At 41.9% G+C, this 20,260-nt stretch overlaps 2 protein-coding genes across 3 annotated transcripts; both read left to right on the top strand.

The window, feature by feature from the left end:
- The first annotated feature begins 3,069 nt into the window (after nucleotides 1-3,069).
- Duox (dual oxidase) lies at nucleotides 3,070-14,108 on the top strand. The gene is made up of 18 exons (XM_065486453.1): nucleotides 3,070-3,276; nucleotides 5,876-5,956; nucleotides 7,336-7,497; nucleotides 7,558-8,025; nucleotides 8,291-8,457; nucleotides 8,510-8,746; nucleotides 8,801-9,246; nucleotides 9,304-9,505; nucleotides 9,559-9,906; nucleotides 10,333-10,728; nucleotides 10,906-11,255; nucleotides 11,314-11,480; nucleotides 11,588-11,962; nucleotides 12,239-12,456; nucleotides 12,657-12,956; nucleotides 13,187-13,351; nucleotides 13,413-13,568; nucleotides 13,644-14,108. The coding sequence occupies exons 1-18, from the start codon at nucleotides 3,216-3,218 to the stop codon at nucleotides 13,899-13,901; spliced, it is 4,557 nt and encodes a 1,518-aa protein (XP_065342525.1). The 5' UTR covers nucleotides 3,070-3,215; the 3' UTR covers nucleotides 13,902-14,108.
- A 332-nt stretch (nucleotides 14,109-14,440) lies between these two features.
- On the top strand, nucleotides 14,441-20,179 carry ValRS (Valyl-tRNA synthetase). 2 transcript variants are annotated; one of them, XM_065486455.1, is made up of 17 exons: nucleotides 14,441-14,587; nucleotides 14,811-14,965; nucleotides 15,023-15,324; nucleotides 15,376-15,540; nucleotides 15,605-16,107; nucleotides 16,521-16,645; nucleotides 16,704-16,849; nucleotides 16,908-17,109; nucleotides 17,293-17,463; nucleotides 17,522-17,643; nucleotides 17,703-17,811; nucleotides 18,014-18,161; nucleotides 18,229-18,347; nucleotides 18,991-19,359; nucleotides 19,448-19,562; nucleotides 19,615-19,784; nucleotides 19,874-20,179. In XM_065486455.1, exons 2-17 carry the CDS (start codon nucleotides 14,819-14,821, stop codon nucleotides 20,087-20,089), a joined length of 3,129 nt encoding a protein of 1,042 aa, XP_065342527.1. In that variant the 5' UTR covers nucleotides 14,441-14,587; nucleotides 14,811-14,818; the 3' UTR covers nucleotides 20,090-20,179. The 2 variants fall into 2 exon arrangements, with proteins under 2 accessions (XP_065342527.1, XP_065342526.1); XM_065486454.1 differs by having other exon boundaries at nucleotides 18,229-18,647.
- Nucleotides 20,180-20,260: the final 81 nt, after the last annotated feature.

Raw genomic sequence — 20,260 nt, 5'->3', positions numbered from 1 at the left:
TGTCTCCTGTTTTCCTGCATTCCTGCAGACAGGTTAAAATCAAAAATGTTTCGCAGGCGGCCCGCATACAGTTTCTCTTTGGCTTCGAACGCGACGCGGGCTCTTTTGGTTCATACTAATTGCGTCGCCTATTGAACCAAATCGAAAGCGAAATCGGCCGCAGCGACAATAACGCGACACACGTGATGATGCGCGTTCTCTTTTCTGCTGATGAGGGGACAACGATCGCTCGGCGCGAGCACACACATTGTCGCATGTTCGCGGTGGATGCTCGCGACGAGGGCGTTGCGCCAGCCACTGCCGCTACGTGATCCTTGTGCAGTGTAACCTACTGGCTGCAGTCCTCAGCCGATTAATTAAAATCCTGTGCATGAACGGCATCCGTAAAAGTTTCAGACGGTTGACGCAATAGCTGATTATTGCTGCTGAATATGAATCAGTACGCTGCACCTCAATATTATTCAAACCTTTAAAAATGGTTTAAAATTCTATCCATATTTCTCTAAATTGAATTCAATCGTTAACTAGCTTTTAATAAATTAACTAAATTGAAATTAATGAAGTACTATAGTTAAATGAAATAAACAATAAGATTTACTTTGAAATCACAGAATTTCTTAAGTGTGATGAAATCAAAAACAAATTATCTCCAAGCAATGTGTCTGCAAAAACGATTTGACGAAAGATTAAATTTTACTTTTATTGCAATTATTTTAAATACCAAAAAAATCTGCCTCGAGGACCAGCAAATTTCATCACTCTGCCATTTCCCGCTGGTATGGCATTCCGAAAACCGCAAAGAAAGTCGCCTACTTGAAGCAATGCATCTGCTGGCCAGCTTAGGGCTCTAAGGTTGGCTGGCTGGCTGGTGTGTGTGTTCGCCTCGGCGTTATCAGCAGGCGCTGCCTATTAATAATTCTGCCTGCGAGCTGACGCAACGCTGCGCTCAAGTGAAAGTGCCGCGGGGGATGCATTCGCGCGAGCTGCAGCAAGGCCTCGAAATTGTTTGTGTTCTTCCGGCGTCGCTCTTGAAAACAGCCTCGTCCGATATTTTTTGCCTTTTCGGAGCACGCGCGCGCTTCGTGTTTTCGGTGTTTTGGTCAGGCCGGCTCTTCTTTCGGCTCCCAGCAGCCTGAAAGAAAATTGGCTCAAAGCAGTGACGCAACCTGGGTGCTGACATTTGGCCGCTTATTGTAAATTCTGGACCGTCTCCAGCGTAGAAAATTGGATCCCGCGCTTGCCGTGTCTTTTTCTGCAAGGTTGCTGCACGCTTTGTCAGAAAATAAGGCTGCGTGGTGCACCAGCAGGCGAATTTGCATGTGCACGTCGCAAATTACTGGAATTGAACCGTTGAGCAATGTGTCATTGAGTGTGCCGCTTCCAAGTCTGTCCTTTTGCTGTTAAACAACTCAATTCTCGACACTGCATATTTACGATGTGGCAGTGTGGAAAACGCCATTATCCATTTCTATATCTGACATTTGCACTTCATCATTTAATATTTATGACCACTTTTTAAGCCCATCAGACTTGTCATGAGATTAAAACTGCTAGAACAACCGTCGTTTGTCAATGCATCAAAGTAAATAACGCTGTTTCATTTTATTGAAAAACTTGTTAAAGCAAAGCAGTTTGATGCATAGAAATGTAGGAATTAACTCATTTACCTCGCCGCGGAGATCCCTGCTGGAGATATGTGAGGTGAAAAAGGAGCTGTAAATCCATTTTATTGTTAAAAGATAATGATAGCGGCAGGCGAGCAACAGTGTTCTATAAAAAGACCTCCTATCATTAAGTTTATTATTTTTGCGTGTCTCCGCCGTGATTTTCTTTCGTTTGCCATTATATAAGGTAACGAGTCATGAGTCAGCCTTGGCTGTGCTCTCCCATGACAGAGCACAGCACACCCCAAATTTAATAATTTCCTACTACATAATACAGTATCGCTTGGTTGTGAAACAATTAGTCAATAAAAATAATTAATGAGCGCAGTTACACTTGACTTGTTTCGGAGAGCCAAGGTTCACGACGTTTTGCAAGCTTGATGCGCCTCTTCTTCTCGTAACTCATGTGAGTCATTGCAGGTATTCAAATCGCAATCAACGACGTCGGCCGTGTGCAGAATATGTTGCTATTATTGTATAACCGCGTTATTGTATAGTGTGAGGAGTATGTACATAAATATCACGGTAAATGCTGGATTGCGGTTTATCGAGTAAAAGGGAGGAGCTTGTTTATTGTGTATCTTACCCGCTTATTCACCTTTTTGAGTATTTGATTGAGTCAGTTTTAGTGGAAATTTTTTAGATGCGCTTGAGATTTCAATGCCATTTTTTGGTAGCATGTGACTCACAAATAAATATCTAATTAGTCACTTTTTTAAGAATATTCTATTTAAATGTTACTGAATACCATAATAACCAAATATATTTTGGCATTAATTTTGAAACCCCAATATTAAATTAAACAATAAAAGTACCCCATCATCGACTGTATTTTAATACCAACTACAACACTAAAACTTTATATTTTCATGTGGTGTCTCATTACCAATGTCAAAAATGTTTCAATAAATATTTCAAGCAAAAGAATATTTAAATATATGTTTTGATTTTTTTATAAAAAAATATACCTTGATCAATTTTTCATTGAAACAATCTCCATGGTTTTTTTCAACTTCTTTAACCGTTCCTTGCAAATCAACTACTACATTGTAGTACCGAGGACATTTTCCTTGAACGCTGCACAGCGCATTCACTTCGGTTGTTTTCCATGGCACCCTCCGGCGCGTGCATGCATACATTAAAACGCAAATTTTTTAATGCTGCAACAATGAGCGACGGCAGCAGTATCTGCGGAGAAAAATCAACTGTTGTGAACGCGTCTGGGAAAAAACGCAACGGCCTCGGCGCGCATGGAATTATCATTCATCTGATTGTGGGCGAGAGATCGAGCAAAGCAAAGGGCCCAACTCTTAACTGGCGGGTGTGCGGAGGGTCGCGCCATCTCTGCGTCAGGACGGGCACTCGGCTCGTGACGTTACGTCTTACAGGTGAAAGTTTGGCTGAGAGCGCGGTGAGCACGAAGAGCCGAGTCGTGAGAGCTGGCGTTTGGTTCTGTCGGTGCTGCACGCGTTCGAATTCAATTGCGGAACCAGCCGCGGACGGCGGCCAGAGTCCCGAGACAAGAAGACAGGCGGGCCCCCGGCCCCCGAGATGCCGTCAGCCCTTAGAGGGCTATTTGCGGCGCTGCTGCTGGCGGCCGCAGCCTCCACAGGTCAGTCCTCCGTACGCCCCCAATCCGGCACTTTCCAGACCGCGAGTACTTCATGCTCGCAGTGAGAGCCGCGATTTTGCTTTTTATGAATAATCATGGATGTGACGGAAGAGCGTTTCTAGCTCCCTTCGACCTCACGGTGTGCAATCTTCAATTCGCAGTTTTCACATTCTAACACTTTCTTTTGCTATATATAGAAGATGAGTTCCCCAGTAGCTTTATTTGATGTTAATTGCATTATCTTGAAGACATAGTCCAATTCAATTCGTTATTTATATATTTGACTCAAATATTTAAGGCGATCCCGCTTGGAAGTGAGCCAGACATTCTTAGAAACAGTGAGTGTTCCGAAATCGAGCGGCTCGTGCCGCGAATTTCCTTCCAGGCCAATTTGACACCTGGCGAAATTCAGCAACACACGCGTAATCAACCTGAGCTTGCAAAACGCGGACCAGTCAGTCTGACAGAGCGGCTCGCTGCATGGGTCGGTTCCTGTTGGCCAAGGTCGCGCCTTTCGCCCTGCTTCTTGCACCGTCTCCGGTGTGCGCGGAGGTGGTGCCCGGCCGCACACACCACGTCGCGATCAATGAACAGTCAGAATGTTGATCAAAGCGACATGTAATTCGACTAATTAGTTTATAAAAAGCCTCGAAAAGAAAAGACGCCGATCGCGGTGATTGATTGTGTGTCTGCAGGTGCTAATTATTTCATTTACGGCCCGCTCTCTCTTCAATGTTGCCCGGCTCTCTGCTATATAAGAATTGACTGAGTCCGATCGTGATTTCAGCTTAATGCACGATCAATGTAATTATTTTTTAATGCTGATGTGATATTATTGCAACGCGGAACTCAGCGGCAATCCCATCACGATGACTTTTATTGATGGGTGCAAAATGCAAACGCGAGACTCTCTCGTTAATAATAATGTATATTGAATCAATTTTTTCTTGCTCCTTTGTATCCTCGCGCTGTTAAAATGAGGTCACGATTGCTTGACAAAAGGATCAATTGGAAATGCTCTGCTTGTTCTTAAGTGTAAATGTTTGCGGGTAAATTGATTAGGCTCAAATTGACGTTCCTTTCTCTTTTTGCACCGCTCGAAATAATGTAGGGGATAATAAAGATAACGTCGCCTTTGTCTCTGGACGTGCTCAGCAGCTGTCTCATTATGTGAAGCGTGCAAGTACAGTAATGTATATGCATTTGCATCCATTTAGAAAGAGAAATCATTTAGTTAAGCGCTGTCTGCGCTCATCGCACGGTGAAATTTGTCTCTTTCCTGCGCTTAAAAATTAACCCAAAACAGCTAGTTTGAGACTAACAGCACAGTGGCTCATTATTTTTGTAGAATATTTGGATAAATGAGCGGAGAAAATCTTACGTTGAGAGAAAATTGGAGGTCATTTGAATATATGAGTGCCCTCTTATTTTTCATTCGTGCATATAGACCAAAAAATATTTGCCAACCCACTCACACAGACGTGACAAAATCAGTTCCTTGGAAGTTTAGAAGCGTTCAGCTGAACGATTTTGCCTTGACTTTGTTTTCATTTTAAATGGGAAAAATAATCTTCTCATTTCGATCTACCTCACTCAGTAAGGTGAAGCGGCGTTTATAAATCAGCCTCATATGTCAAGCCAATTATTTAAGCCTGACCCCTGCATGTCGACTAAACCAAGGCTCGTTACGAAAGCAAACAGCGCGTCGATCAATTATTGTTCATTTTACGCCCAATTTGTGTCTGATCTGCATCGCAGCGCTTAATTAATTAACCGCCAATCGGCCAGAATCGGAAGACCAAAGGCAAAAACCGTTCGTGCCCTTGCGCACCTGACATTCTGGAGCGGAGTGACGTCAGCGTGGCACTCCAAAGCTATCGGAATATTTATTTTATTTTTATTGCACATTCCTCAAACGCGGCGGTTGTTCACCGAGCGTTGAAATCACCGCAACGCCCGCCACACACAGCTGAAATTTTGATTGATTCGTCAAGCGAATTTATTCGCGCGTTGCAAGGCTTAAATATTTGAGATCGTATCCACTTACACACCTGACACATAAATTGATTTTAATAAGCCTTTCCTGAGCCGGTGCTCGCACATTAACTTATCTTGATTTTGGTTCATTGTATACTTTCCAAAAGTGCTAAATTTAATACGGTTAATTCTTTTGGAGATTGAATGTTTCATTTCACTCTTAATGTTCAAGGGTGCTGAAAGCCCACGAGTTTATTTTTTTATTTGTTTAGCCACGCGTGTTTGATTGCAAGTGGGTGCCGCTGTTGATCATATAGTTTATTGTTCTCCGCAGGTCATGTGCAACTACTTGATCAGCGTCGTCCTCTTAGCTCATTTTGCAAGGTGTGCTGTTTTATAATTTATCGGGCTTACTATGGGTTCGCCCCTAGCCAGGAATATATTTAATTTTAGTCAAATATTATTATAAATGCGGAGAACTATTGTTTTGGTAATTAAACTCACATATGTGAAAAGGGTTCAAGGGAATATTTTGCAAACAGTGCAATAAAGCTAAGTTTCTCCATTTCCAAGGCATAAAAAATATAATGTGCTCTTCCGGTCGGTGATTTTATTGTTGCAGAAAATCTTCAAAGCTATTCAGAAAGGCAGCGCTACGATGGCTGGTTCAACAACTTGGCCCACCCCAACTGGGGCTCCACGGGTAAGCAATAAAACCGGATCATTTTACGTATTGCGTTTCCAGTTTCCACTCCTGCTTGCGTTTGAGCAATAATGCGCGTTCAAACTGGGCCAGCAACTCGCAGTTCATTAGAAGATCGTATATTTGTCGCGTTTTCGGTGACCTGTGAGAAATGGTTCACCTTGTCAGGTGCCAACCGTAGTAATAAATTAATCTCGCCCCCACATAATAGAAAGGAATGTCACTCTGCATGACTCTTTCAAACCAAACGTGTCTTACATTGCCCAATCTCTCGAACTTGACCTGTCTCTCTTGGCGTGTTCTTGATCGAAAAATTATTAACGACGACGGCGGCTTGGCTGCCACGCTGAAAATGTGGATCAGCCAGCTATAGAAAGTTAGTGCACAGGCCTTGGATTTTCTATATGTATTATGTCAGCAGAGCAAAATAGTCTCAACCATCCGCGCTCAGGTTTCGGCCCTCGGCGTAATCAGCTAATTATCGAAGAGATGAGCCGATCAAGCGAGTCTCAATTAGGTGATGCGCTGCCAAGGCGAGAGTTTCGCCACACACTAAGCATCCCCGCGGCCTTGCTTTTCGCATTTTCTCCCTCCGATTTAATAGCTCTATTCACGTACATCCTGGAATTTAAAATAGTTGCCCCACAAATCACTCCCAATCGCATTACTCTGATTGTTACCTGATTTCCTTTCTAATTTTAAACCATCCGCGTTTTCTGATTTTTATCGAATTCGCTCAAATAATCACCAGAACAATTTGTTGAAGTAATCCTTCTAGATGCTTCTGTATTACAATAGACGAGACTTTGATTAGGTTTGATTAATACTTCTTTACACTTTTTTATAATTCTAATACATTTTAAGTGCCAATTAATTAGTGTTTTAGTTTGCTGGAAAGAGTGCTATTTTTAAAATGCCATTCAATCCAGAATCTTTTCAACGGTATTAATTATTTGTTTTTAAATAGCATATAAAATATATTATAATGTCTTTATCGATTGTAATTATATCAAATTTCATTTAAAGTTTACGTAAGTATCTCAAATTCTTAATTGAGCTCTTCTAAGTAAATGGAAGGACAGCTTAAATTTAATTTGAAAGATATTGAATTATTTGTATATCTGGCACGTTTGAGGGTTGATTCCACGCTATATAGTTCTCTTCCGTGAGCAGATTCAGGGGACTTTATATTGATTCCCGCGTACAGTCTTATGTGTCTCATACACTATCACCATACCATCAATCCGTAAACTCACTTTCTGTAAACCACATTTTTTTCTCAACTTTTTCTTAGAGTTGCCTAGTAATGATTTATTTGAAAAACGTAATTTTAAACGATTCGTTTAGCCAATTATTAATTAAAATCATTGGAATTTTAGAGAGCAGACTAACGAGAAAGGTGCCTCCCGCGTACTCTGATGGCGTCTACATGCTGGCTGGCCAGCACAGACCCAGTCCTAGAAAACTAAGTCAGCTGTTCATGAAGGGCGACGAAGGACTGCCCTCCGCGCTCAACAGGACTGCGCTACTCGCGTTTTTCGGTAAATTACGAAACGCTTTTTCATCGTTATTGATCAATATATCTCATTGAATCCCCTCAGGTCAGATGGTTTCAGGCGAAATCCTGATGGCCAGCGAGAGCGGCTGTCCAATCGAAGTGCACAAAATCGCGATCGACAAGTGCGACGAGATGTACGATCAGGAGTGTCGCGGCGACAAGTACATTCCGTTCCACCGCGCCGGCTACGACAAGAGCACCGGCCAGAGTCCGAACAGCCCACGCGAGCAAGTCAACCGCGCCTCAAGCTGGATCGACGGCTCCTTCGTTTACAGCACGTCAGAGGCGTGGGTGAACGCGATGCGCTCCTTCCAGAACGGATCCTTCCTCACGGCAGCTGCCGATCCGCTCAGCAACGCGGCCAACAGCACCAAGGAGGAGCAGGACAAGGATGAGGCGCAAGCAGCCAGCATAGAACTCAGCATGCCCCCCAAAAACCACGCCAGAGTGCCACTATTCAACTCTCCAGCGCCGCACGTCCTTAGAATGTTCAACCCGGAGAGACTTTACTGTAAGTTTAGAGAAGAAAATAAATCCTCTCTTTATTATAAGTGAGTTATTCCCTGGTCAAATAATTTACAATTTTCGCGGCAAAGAATTCTATCTGGCTTTTCCCTCCGATAAAAAAGAAATGACACAATTTTTCCTTATCATAATAATGTGAGGACATTCTTTCGGCAGCAATCGAGAAAAAAATTGAAACATGAAAATATGCGCGAAAGCAAATCTTTGAAATATTAAATTCAGTTTTCAAATAATTTTGTTGGTTTTTGCAGTGCTTGGTGATCCAAGAACAAATCAGAATCCTGCCCTCTTGTCCTTTGGCATCTTGTTCTTCCGCTACCACAATGTTGTAGCTGCCAGGGTACAGAAGGAAAACCCTGACTGGCCCGACGAGGAAGTATTCCAGCGAGCGAGGCGAATTGTAATCGCCACCATACAGGTTTGTAGCGCTCATAATTATGTATATATTTTTATTTTTAATATGAATTTAGAACATCATCATGTACGAGTACCTGCCAGCGTTTTTGGGAACAGAAATTCCCGCATACAAAGGGTATATCATGGATGTGCATCCAGGTGTGAGCCACGCTTTCCAAAGTGCCGCCTTTCGCTTCGGCCACACTCTCATACCTCCTGGCATCCTAAGGAGAAACACAAAGTGCGAGTTCAGAGAAACGTCCTCTGGCTTCAAGGCCATCCGACTATGTTCCACTTGGTGGGACTCAAATGTATGAATTTATTTATCCCGGTCCAAACTAGATCATACAATTGCAACATTTCAGGACGTTTTGGCCGCCAGCACGGTGGAAGAGCTCATTTTGGGCATGTCCTCACAAATCGCGGAGAGGGAAGACACTTTCCTTTGCTCCGACGTGCGGGACAAACTGTTCGGCCCAATGGACTTTTCCAGACGCGACTTGGGCGCCCTTAACATCATGCGAGGCAGAGACAACGGCCTGCCTGATTACAATACTGTCCGACACGCGTTCCACCTGCCAAAAATCACCAACTGGACCGAAATAAACCCGCAGTTGGCACAGGAGCGGCCCGAGTTGTTTGAGAAACTCGAAAGCGCATACAATGGACGTTTGGACGACATCGACCTTTACATTGGAGGAATGCTGGAGAGCTACAATAACCCTGGGCCACTATTCAGTGCCATCATTGTTGACCAGTTTACCAGGATAAGAGACGCTGACCGCTTCTGGTTTGAAAATGAAGACAATGGGTATGTCGGGGAGAGTAAATTTGTTTTTCAGTTAATGTCAACTGTTGTAATGTATAGGATTTTCACCAAAGAAGAGATCAAACAAATCAAGAAAATCTCTCTCTATGATGTAATAATCAACAGTACCTCTATTCAGCCGGATGAAATCCAGAAAGATGTATTTTTCTTTCGAGAAGGAGATCCATGCCCACAGAATGAGCAGCTGACTCCTGATAAGTTGGAAAATTGCAAATATCTTCGAGGCTACGATTATTTTGAGGTAAATTTTCTGAAAATTTCCAAGAAGAGATTTCAAACTATTTTTCTCTACAGGGAAGTGAACTAGTGTACATTTACGCTTGCGTTTTCCTGGGCTTTGTCCCGATCTTGTGCGCTGGCGCTGCCTACGGGGTTGTGAAGCTGCAGAACGGTCGGCGGCGTCGTCTAAAAATGCGCCAGGAGGAAAACGACAAGGGCAAGAGCGTGGACAAGATGGCTGTGAAAGAGTGGCTGCGCCTCAACCACAAGCGAGTGGTCAACTTCAAGTTCGGCCCGCAGCAATCTGTCTACATCGTCAACAGGAAAGGCGAGAAGCTGAGGAAGGCAGACTTCTCTGGCGTTGATACATTAGTCATCGAGGAAACTGCAGACTCCAGAAAGAAGCCAATGATTCTCATCAGGGTGAGAACAAGTATTTTGTGTCCTTTTTCTAGCTCTATTTACGATACAGTTTTGGTGTAAGTAGTCTGTAAATAAAAAATATTTTTGAATTCTTACATTTAAGAAATCAATTGAAAAACACAAAAATAAGATTAGAATAGGATATTATTATATTTATTCATAAATGTTATTTCTTAATGTGAGAAATGTATTAAGTTTAGACCATTTCTTATAACCAATAAATGCTAAGATCGATTAGATAAAATATATTATATTTATTTAAAAATTGTTCAATATTTTTGTAGATTTGTGTTTATTGCCAAAATTAGAAATTTGTTACAACTATCTCTTTTCGCTCTTAAAATACTAAAATGTGTTCCATTTCTTCTGCTAATATAGTACTACCTATTTATGAGATATCATTTAATATTTTTTTCGTCTCTGAAGGTTCCTCGTGACTACGATTTGGTTTTGGAATTCGACAATCTGGGATTGCGAAAGAAGTTCATGCACAAGCTGGATACCTTCCTCACGACGCACAAAATCAAGATTGAAGTGATACCCGTGAACAGGGAACATATGCTGGCGCACGCAGAGACCAAGGAGCGCCGCCAAAAGCGCCTCGAGCATTTCTTCAGAGAAGCCTATGCACTCACCTTTGGGCTGAGACCTGGCGAGAAGCGCAAACTTGAGGACGTGACCAGCGACGTGATGATGGTGATGCGCACGTCTCTCTCCAGAGCTGAGTTTGCTTCCGCCCTCGGCATGAAACCCGACGCGGTCTTCGTTTGCAAAATGTTCCAGATTGTAGACAAAGATGGTGATGGACGCATTTCCTTCCAGGTTAGTCAATTTTTAGCTCCCAAAAATTTTTTTCTTACGTTTAAGTCTAGATTTTTCAGTTTAATGACACAAACGGAACAAGTGGCTTTGATCTTAACATATATTTTGCCCCTTGCCAACATTTTAAATTGTTCTTATAATTAATATTTCATAATAATGATTATTTAAAATTAACAGGAATTCCTGGACACCGTTGTTCTTTTCTCACGAGGTCAAACGAACGACAAGCTGCGTATAATTTTCGACATGTGCGACAACGACCGTAACGGAGTCATCGACAAAGGCGAACTCTCAGAAATGCTTCGCTCACTGGTGGAAATTGCCAAGACAACCAGCCTGTCGGAAAACAGCGTAACTGAGTTGATTGATGGCATGTTTTCGGATGCCGGGCTTGAGCACAAGGAACACTTGACTTACGACGATTTCAAACTGATGATGAAGGAGTACAGAGGTGAATTTGTGGCTATTGGTCTTGACTGTAAAGGTGCCAAACAAAACTTCTTGGACACCTCCACCAACGTCGCAAGGTGTGCTAATCATTCAGAATTTAACAGCAGTTTCTTGATTCTCGCTATCAATTATCAGGATGACATCCTTCCACGTGGACTCAAACATGCATGAGGGGCGCCGAAACTGGGTTTTCCGTCAGTGGGATTCTCTGACAACGTTCTTGGAGGAAAACAGGCAGAACATTTTTTATTTGTTTGTCTTCTATGTCATCACTGTTGCCTTGTTTGTGGAGAGATTCATACGTGAGTATTATTTATTTTTTCTTTTCAACGAGTGTTTCACTATAGTTTAATGGTCCGCGAAAATGTTATCTATTTTGACTTTCAATTATTTTTTACTCACTCCTCAGATTATTCGTTTATGGCCGAGCACACCGACCTTCGCCACATCATGGGTGTGGGAATCGCAATCACTCGCGGTTCCGCAGCCTCCCTCTCCTTCTGCTACTCCTTACTGCTGCTAACAATGTCCCGAAACTTGCTGACCAAACTAAAAGAGTTCGCGGTGCAGCAATATATTCCATTGGACGCGCACATCCAGTTCCACAAGATCGTGGCCTGCACCGCCCTCTTGTTCTCTGTGATCCACTCAATCGGCCACATTGTCAACTTCTACCACATCAGCACGCAGCCCATCGAGCATCTCAGGTGTCTCACCAGAGAAATCCACTTTTCCTCAGACTACCGACCAGGCATTTCTTTCTGGCTTTTCCAAACGTTGACAGGTAATATTTTCACACCGTTTTGTTTCACAGTAATTGCTAAATATATATAAACTATTTTTGTTTTTGCAACGTAATATTTTACCCATTTTGATTTCTCATAAATATAGAGGTTGACAATTATTCTTAACAAGAAGTTTTTTAAAGGAGGTACGCGAAAAAGTGACATTTAAGAGCAATATTTGTCAAAGTGTTATTTGCTCCCAAATATCAATTTTCATTTGGTGATGTTTAAATAAATAATTTTCTAAAAAATCAACTCGTATTCTATGTTTTCAGGCTTGACCGGAGTGTTACTTTTTGTGATAATGGTGATCATCTTTATTTTCGCTCATCCGCTTATCCGAAAGCGTGCCTACAACTTTTTCTGGACAACCCACTCACTTTACATTGCCCTGTACATTTTGTCGCTGCTGCACGGCCTCGCAAGGATAAGCGGCCCCCCTCGTTTCTGGATTTTCCTCGTCGTACCTGGCACAATTTACGTTCTCGATAAGGTGGGATTTCAATTATTTTAATTTACAATTTAACCAAATCTGACATATACACCTGCAATACTATGCAATCTATATAATTTTGGTTAGAAAAAAGGTGATATAATTTATTTTCATTCAATTTTCTAATTTCCATAAATGAAATTGAGCTTGTTGTATTATGTCAAATAATCACTCGCACTTTTTTCTGACTTTCCAAATAGGTCGTTTCGTTAAGAACCAAATTCATGGAATTGGACGTGTTGGAAACTGAGCTGCTGCCTTCAGACGTGATCAAAATAAAGTTCTACCGTCCACCCAACTTCAAGTACCTCTCTGGTCAGTGGGTGCGTTTGTCGTGCACCGCTTTCAAGAGTGAAGAATTCCACTCTTTCACCCTCACCTCTGCTCCGCATGAGAATTTCCTCTCCTGTCATATCAAGGCGCAAGGTCCCTGGACCTGGAAGTTGAGAAACTTTTTTGACCCCGCAAACTTCACACCCAGTGAAGACGATAATCCAAAGGTACATTTTTTAGAGAAAATGTAGGAATATAAATTATTATATTTTTTTATTAATAAAAACACCTTCATACATTTATTTTTTATATTTAGTTAAAAAAACAGATTTCAGAAAGTGAAGCAATTTTGTTGATTGAAACTTGACTTGGTAACATTGATATTTCTTAGAGTTTTTAAATTTAGCTCAATATCAAGAAAATAACGTTTTAACCCCTTAATACCTTTTATTTTCAGATAAGGCTAGAAGGTCCCTTTGGTGGTGGCAATCAAGATTGGTACAAATTTGAAGTTGCTGTGATGGTTGGGGGAGGTATCGGAGTGACACCCTACGCGTCTATTCTCAATGATCTTGTTTTTGGAACGTCCACAAACAGATATTCAGGCGTTGCCTGCAAAAAGGTTTGCTTGCAAAATTGCAACGCTTCTACAACCATTTTATATAAAAATTTTCTTTCTCCAGGTGTACTTTTTGTGGATTTGCCCCTCGCACAGACACTTTGAGTGGTTCATTGACGTCCTTCGCGACGTAGAAAAGAAGGACGTGACGTCCGTGTTAGAAATTCACATTTTCATCACTCAATTTTTCCACAAATTTGATCTTCGCACAACCATGTTGGTATGTAGTAATGCAAAGATTCTTTACTGGGTAATATCTTACACACTTTGAACACTTATTCTTATTATTTTGCAGTACATTTGTGAGAACCACTTCCAGCGACTGTCAAACACTTCCATGTTCACTGGTCTGAAGGCAGTCAACCACTTTGGTCGGCCTGACATGACCTCGTTCCTTAAATTTGTGCAAAAGAAGCACAGCTATGTGAGTAAAATTGGAGTTTTCAGTTGCGGGCCGCGCCCGCTGACCAAAAGTGTCATGACTGCCTGTGAAGACGTCAACAGGGGACGTAAATTGCCATATTTTATTCACCACTTCGAGAACTTTGGATGATCTGTCTCTTCAAATTGTACACTATTTTTACTTGGCTGTTTTTGTAAATATTAGATCCGTATTTGATATTTTTATACAACATTATTTAATGAAATTGGAAGTTACTATGCTTGTTGTCTCTTTGTACACACATTTATGAATGCTTCTACAACGGTTATAGCGTGGTGTACAAATAAATGTCGATCAGTCTTTAAAAAAAAATGAAAATAGGTTTTGATTAGCCCCCCCCCCTCCCCCCAAAAAAAAGAACGTTTGTGTCATCTCATGTCAGATTGCTAAATTCAATCTTTGGAGTCAAATAAAAGTAAAAATGTGGCATTATTCCTGTTTTCTGGTGTATCATTATCATTACCATTATTTTCTTAGAGCAGATCTAAATGAACGAAAAGTCAGTTTAGCTGATTATGAGAACCTAGCTGTATCATATAATTTTTATCAACTCATATTTATCGTTTTCGTCAAACGTATTGTGCTCACGCTCACAATTCCCCTTTCCCGTTCGCGCCACTCCTTGCTATTAAACTTTTTGCGCACGCGCTCCGCTAGCCAAAAGTACCGTGAGCTTCCGACCACAACAAAAATTGCATTCACCTCCTGCAACGTGGGCTGTGCCGTGGATCAGCACTCGCAGCTGGTTCAATTTACAGACCGCAATTATTACTGAAGTTCTTGGTTTATTTTGAAAGGTAAAAATTTATTTTAAACTTCAGTTAAAGCTTTCAGATTTGGTTAAATCCTTTGCTTTAATGTTTTTAATGCATTTAAATATTGTTTCTCCTTCTCGATCCTCGATCTCCGCTAGACGCGCTACACCAGCCTTGTCCAGCCCATAATATGGCATAATAATCAAAGTTGCATCAGAAAATAAGATTTGCGGATGTTGATAACAGGATTCTGTTTCACTTATAGGCGAAACAATGGCTGACGCGGAAGGTGAGACGGTGGCAAAGACTCCCAAGCAGCTGGAGAAAGAGGCGAAGAAGTTAGCCAAGCTTGAAAAATTCAAGGAAAAGCAAGACAAGAAAAAGTCGGACACCAGCCAACCAGCCAAGGAGAAGGCTGTGGTAATAAAATTGTTTTAATTTTTTAGGAATATCATAGACTTATCAATTTTCTTTCAGAAAAAAGAAAAGGTGAAGAAGGCGCCTATGGAGGCTGCAATGTATGATGTCCCGACAGCAGAGGGTGATAAAAAAGACACAAGCAATGCGATGCCGTCCGCTTACAGCCCCCAATACGTTGAGGCTGCCTGGTACCCGTGGTGGGAGAAGCAGGGCTTCTTCAAGCCTGAGTACGGAAGAGACCTCAACGTCGCCAACCCAAAAGGCAACTTTGTCATGGTGATCCCTCCGCCAAACGTGACTGGTTCACTTCACTTGGGACATGCTCTGACCAATGCCGTGGAAGATGCAATCACGAGATGGTATTTTGCATTAAATTAGAATCCTACCAAAGTCTATAATCGTGCCTGTAGGAACCGAATGAACGGAAAAACCACCTTGTGGGTGCCTGGTTGTGACCACGCCGGCATTGCGACGCAGGTTGTCGTCGAAAAGAAGCTCTGGAGGGAGAGCAAAACCACCAGATATGATTTGGGCAGGGAAAAGTTTGTCAGCAAAATCTGGGAATGGAAAAACGAGTAAGTGTCTCGCCTGATAATCTTTGAAGAATTCCTTAATTTAATTTTAATATTAACTTTGCAGAAAGGGTGACCGAATTTATCACCAATTGAAGAAGCTTGGTTCCTCATATGACTGGAGCCGCGCTCGCTTTACAATGGACCCAGACTTGTGTAAAGCGGTGACGGAAGCGTTTGTGCGTCTGCACGAAGAAGGCGATATCTACCGCAGCAGCCGACTGGTCAACTGGTCATGCACTCTCAAGTCAGCCATCTCAGACATCGAGGTGGACAAGGTGGAGCTGCCTGGCCGCACCTTGCTGTCCATCCCTGGCTACGATGAGAAAGTCGAGTTTGGCGTGCTTGTCAACTTCGCCTACAAGATTATTGGTGGCGGCGATGGGCCTGACGGAGAAGTGGTGGTTGCCACCACGAGAGTGGAGACCATGCTTGGCGACACGGCCGTCGCTGTCCATCCTGAGGACCCCAGGTACAAGCACTTGCACGGAAAGTTCATCCAGCATCCCTTCTGCAACAGGAAGATTCCTATTGTCTGTGATGAATTTGTTGACCGCGAATTTGGATCAGGTAGATAAAACAATCAGCTTTGTTTTAAAAATTAGTCCTTTAAGATAAAAGCTACAAACTTAACAATTCGTATTATTTAATTAGTGAAGCAAATTTAAACAGATAATTGAAAAAATTCTATCCGTTAATGCGGGAGGTTAAGGAATTTTGCCTGAACTGATTAAGAATAATTTTTTAAAGACTCCCTTGACAAATTTTTAATTTTCACTTCCTTACTGTGCAAGCAAATTGTAAATTTCCTGCTCGAACTACTGAATTTTTCTTCAATTTGTTTTTTCATCTATTTACAAAATTAGTAAAAAGGACATGTTTTGCTATGAACTAACTAGCAATTATTTATGAAAAATCTTTTAATGGACGCTTCCCGATTCCCTTTTTTTCCACCGCAATTTTGTACCTCTGAAATTATACAGGTGCCGTGAAGATCACTCCTGCCCATGATCCAAACGATTATGAAGTTGGGAAGCGGCACAACCTGCCATTCATCACCATTTTCAGTGATGAAGGAATAATCATTGGAGACTACGGCGAGTTCACTGTAAGATTTTCAAGTCACAAACTTCATTTGATTTATAGTTTTATTTTTCCTTGCACAGGGTATGAAGCGATTTAACTGCAGGAGGGCAATACTGAAGAGGTTGGAGGAGAATGGTGTGTACCGAGGTACCCAGGACAATCCCATGGTGGTGCCAATGTGCAGCCGCTCCAAAGACGTCGTTGAGCCGCTTATAAAGCCGCAGTGGTATGAATTTTGGAATACTATTTCACTTTCTGCTAAAACCTTCAGTGTGGTTTGTTAGGTATGTGAAGTGCAGCACCATGGCGCAGAAAGCGATTGAGGTGGTGAAAAATGGTGACCTGAAAATCATCCCGGAGAACCACACCAAGACCTGGTTCCACTGGATGGAGAACATCAGAGACTGGTGCATTTCCAGGCAGCTCTGGTGGGGACACCGAATTCCTGCCTATCAGGTCTTCCTCAGTGATGGATCCAAAGCCACGGTTTGTTCAATTATCACGTTCCCAAAAGAAAAAATCCCTACTAAACAAACTCTAGTCTTTTAATGCTTTTCATAATCTAGAGTAAATAAAAAACATAGCCATTTTTTAATATTTAAGTATCCAAACAGGAACAAAATGCTGTTTTTTGCACTTATTATGAACTGAATTTGTTGTTTTTTCCAGGAGGATGGAATCGAAATCTGGGTTAGTGGGCGAACGCAAGAAGAGGCTTTTGCAAAAGCTTCTGCCAAGCTGGGCCACAAGAACATAAAACTGGAACAGGACCCTGATGTACTAGACACTTGGTTCTCCTCTGGCCTCTTCCCATTCTCCGTGATGGGTTGGCCTGAAAAGGTTTGTTGTGATTTTATAATATTCTCCATCTTGATTTAATATGCTGCGCTATTTTCAGACTCAGGATTTGGAGCTTTTCTACCCAAACTCGCTTCTGGAAACCGGCCATGACATCATTTTCTTCTGGGTGGCTAGAATGGTTTTCTTTGGTCAGCGACTTCTAGGAAAACTGCCTTTCAAGTAATCCTTTTCTTGCAATAACAATATTCTATTGAGATAATCGTATTCTGAATATTCAGGGAGGTGTTCTTGCACTCAATGGTGAGAGATGCTCACGGCCGCAAAATGAGCAAGTCTCTAGGCAATGTCATTGACCCAATGGATGTGATCACTGGAATTTCCCTTGAGGTAAAAGACTACACATTTTTCTCTATTTAGCAAAAATCGACGCATAGCTAAAATATCATTTGGATGTCATAACTGGTATTAGCAAAATCTGCGGAATAAAATCTAAAACTCAACTATCTGACTTAGATAAATCCAGAGTTTCAACTAATTATTGACTGTTAATGTAGACTATATTTTATTTTTTTCTCTGGTCTATTTTCAGGATCTGCACAAAACGCTTGAAGGCAGCAACTTGGACCCCAAGGAGATTGACAAGGCTAAAGCTGGTCAAAAGCAAGATTACCCAAACGGCATTCCTGAATGTGGCGCTGACGCCATGCGTTTTGCTCTCTGTGCCTACTTGGGCCAAGGTAAATTGTGCCTCCCTGTCATCCCTTCACCCCAATAAAATGCGTTTTTGTCATATTTGATTTGCAGGCCGAGACATCAATTTGGACATTCTTCGTGTGCAGGGATACCGTTTCTTCTGCAACAAATTGTGGAACGCTGCCAAGTTCTCTCTGTCTCACTTCAGTTCTGACTTCAAACCAGTGGCTGTGAGTGCCTTTACAAATTCTATGGCTGGTGATGGTGGTGGTAGCAATCTCTCTACACAAACTCTAAGCCTGCTCAAGCAATTTGGCCAGCAGAAAATTAAAAACTTCGCTCAGCTTGATGAGTTTTTTGCTGACCACAGCTACATCAAAGGATTTAGCCACTCCAAATGCGACGAGCAACTTTTGAACTCTCTTTCTAACGCTCCCAGCAACTATTTGCACCTCAGTAGGTGGATTCAACACGCTCAAAGTTTCGCAGAGGCTGGCATGGCCAAGTCTTCTACTGGATGCGATTTGAAGGTTAATAATAGAGGCCAGCATGATTTGAATTACAAAGAATAATCCTTGTTCATTATTTTGGCGTTACTCTTGGCCCTGCATGACGTACCTCCCTGAAGTCTCGTAATAATTTAAAGAATGAAGACCAAGAAACTATTTTTGGAATCCCATTTAAATTTTTTTCTTTTAAGTCAATACTATTTGTTCTTTTAAGGGTTGCCAATTGCCATACGTTTCCTATACCTTGCACTGAAACTTATATTTTTGGATCTTGTTACCCATCACTAAAACTGCGTTGCTTGTATGCATGCTAATAACAACTGTAATATTACTCATTCTGATATTCATTTTAACCCGATTGTAGGAAATTAAGAGTCTTTCACTGTCCTCAATCGACCGTTGGATGCTGAGCCGTGTTGCGTACGCAGTGGAGACATGCCAGAAGGGGTTTGAGAGCTATGACTTCCCAGCAGCCACCACAGCCTGCTACAACTTGTGGCTCTACGACCTGTGTGACGTGTATCTGGAGTGTCTGAAGCCAGTTTTTGGATCTGGTGACGCAAGCGCGAAAACTGCAGCCCTGAACGTGCTGCACACCACACTGGACGTTTCACTGCGACTCCTCTCACCGTTTATGCCATTCCTTACTGAAGAGCTTTACCAGAGGCTGCCTGGACGAGACAAATCCTCACCTGAGAGCATCTGTGTGGCTCCTTACCCAGAGGTTGAAAAGGTACAACCCTTAAATCATTCTCTTCTGCCTCTAAACAAGATCCATTTCATTTTGTCTATTTTTAACCTTGCTAATTTAATGTTTGTAGTGCAATTGGCGTGATGAGAGCATTGAAACCGATGTCGAGTTTACCCAGAAAATCGTGAAGGAAATTCGATCAGCTAGGTCCAACTACAATTTGCTCAACAACGTTAAGACAGAAGGTTTGTGTCTACTGTATTATAATAGAGTATAAGCTTACGAGATTGTCTGCAGTTTTCATCAAATGTTCCGATGCTAAACTGAAGAGCCAGATTGAAAAGTTTGCGTTGGCTATTGGTACATTGTGCTACTGCAGCAAGGTTGAGTTTGAGCAAGCACCGCCAGCGAGTGGATGTGCGATCTTGACTGTCAGCGACAAGTGCGAGGTCCACCTTGTTTTGCAGGTAAGGCAAAATTCCTTGGTGCAGGAAAAACACAACTCAAACTTTCCAAATAATTTGGTGTCTATAACTTGCTAACACCTTCTTTTTAGGGCATCATTGATCCAGCTAAGGAGCTGGTGAAAATTTCTAAGAGGAGAGAGCAGTTGCAGTCCACTGTGTCGAAAATTCAGAAGGATATGGACAAGGCGGATTACCAAACTAAGGTGCCGGAAGACGTGCAGCTCTCCAACAAGGAAAAGCTCGAAGCAGCCATTGGAGAATTGGAGAAACTTAGTTTAGCCGAGACAACTCTTCAAGCTTTTTAATTGATACTACAGCTCCTAATTTATTTTTTCATATGAAATATTGTTTATAATTGGCCTGAACAGTAAATCGCACTAGAAATTTGCTATGGAGTCAACTATTTTATTTAAGCATATATGAAATTAAGGTTGCAGTTTTTTTAACTAGCAAATAAAACAGGACTTACCCACAGA

The sequence above is a fragment of the Cloeon dipterum genome, chromosome 3 (assembly GCF_949628265.1).
Source record: "Cloeon dipterum chromosome 3, ieCloDipt1.1, whole genome shotgun sequence".
NCBI classification, from domain to species: domain Eukaryota; kingdom Metazoa; phylum Arthropoda; class Insecta; order Ephemeroptera; family Baetidae; genus Cloeon; species Cloeon dipterum.
The sequence above is the reverse complement of the archived record's forward strand: the minus strand, read 5'-3'. Positions and strand labels throughout refer to the sequence as shown.

Bases quoted from the DNA above. Each gene is read 5' to 3' on its own strand.
- Duox (XM_065486453.1), top strand. From the start codon at position 3,216: ATGCCGTCAGCCCTTAGAGGGCTATTTGCGGCGCTGCTGCTGGCGGCC. The intron at 8,747-8,800 runs GTATGAATTTAT...GCAACATTTCAG, and splicing joins CCACTTGGTGGGACTCAAAT to GACGTTTTGGCCGCCAGCAC. The intron at 13,352-13,412 runs GTTTGCTTGCAA...TTCTTTCTCCAG, and splicing joins CAGGCGTTGCCTGCAAAAAG to GTGTACTTTTTGTGGATTTG.
- ValRS (XM_065486454.1), top strand. From the start codon at position 14,819: ATGGCTGACGCGGAAGGTGAGACGGTGGCAAAGACTCCCAAGCAGCTG. The intron at 17,110-17,292 runs GTTTGTTCAATT...TGTTTTTTCCAG, and splicing joins GTGATGGATCCAAAGCCACG to GAGGATGGAATCGAAATCTG. The intron at 17,812-18,013 runs GTAAAAGACTAC...GTCTATTTTCAG, and splicing joins TCACTGGAATTTCCCTTGAG to GATCTGCACAAAACGCTTGA.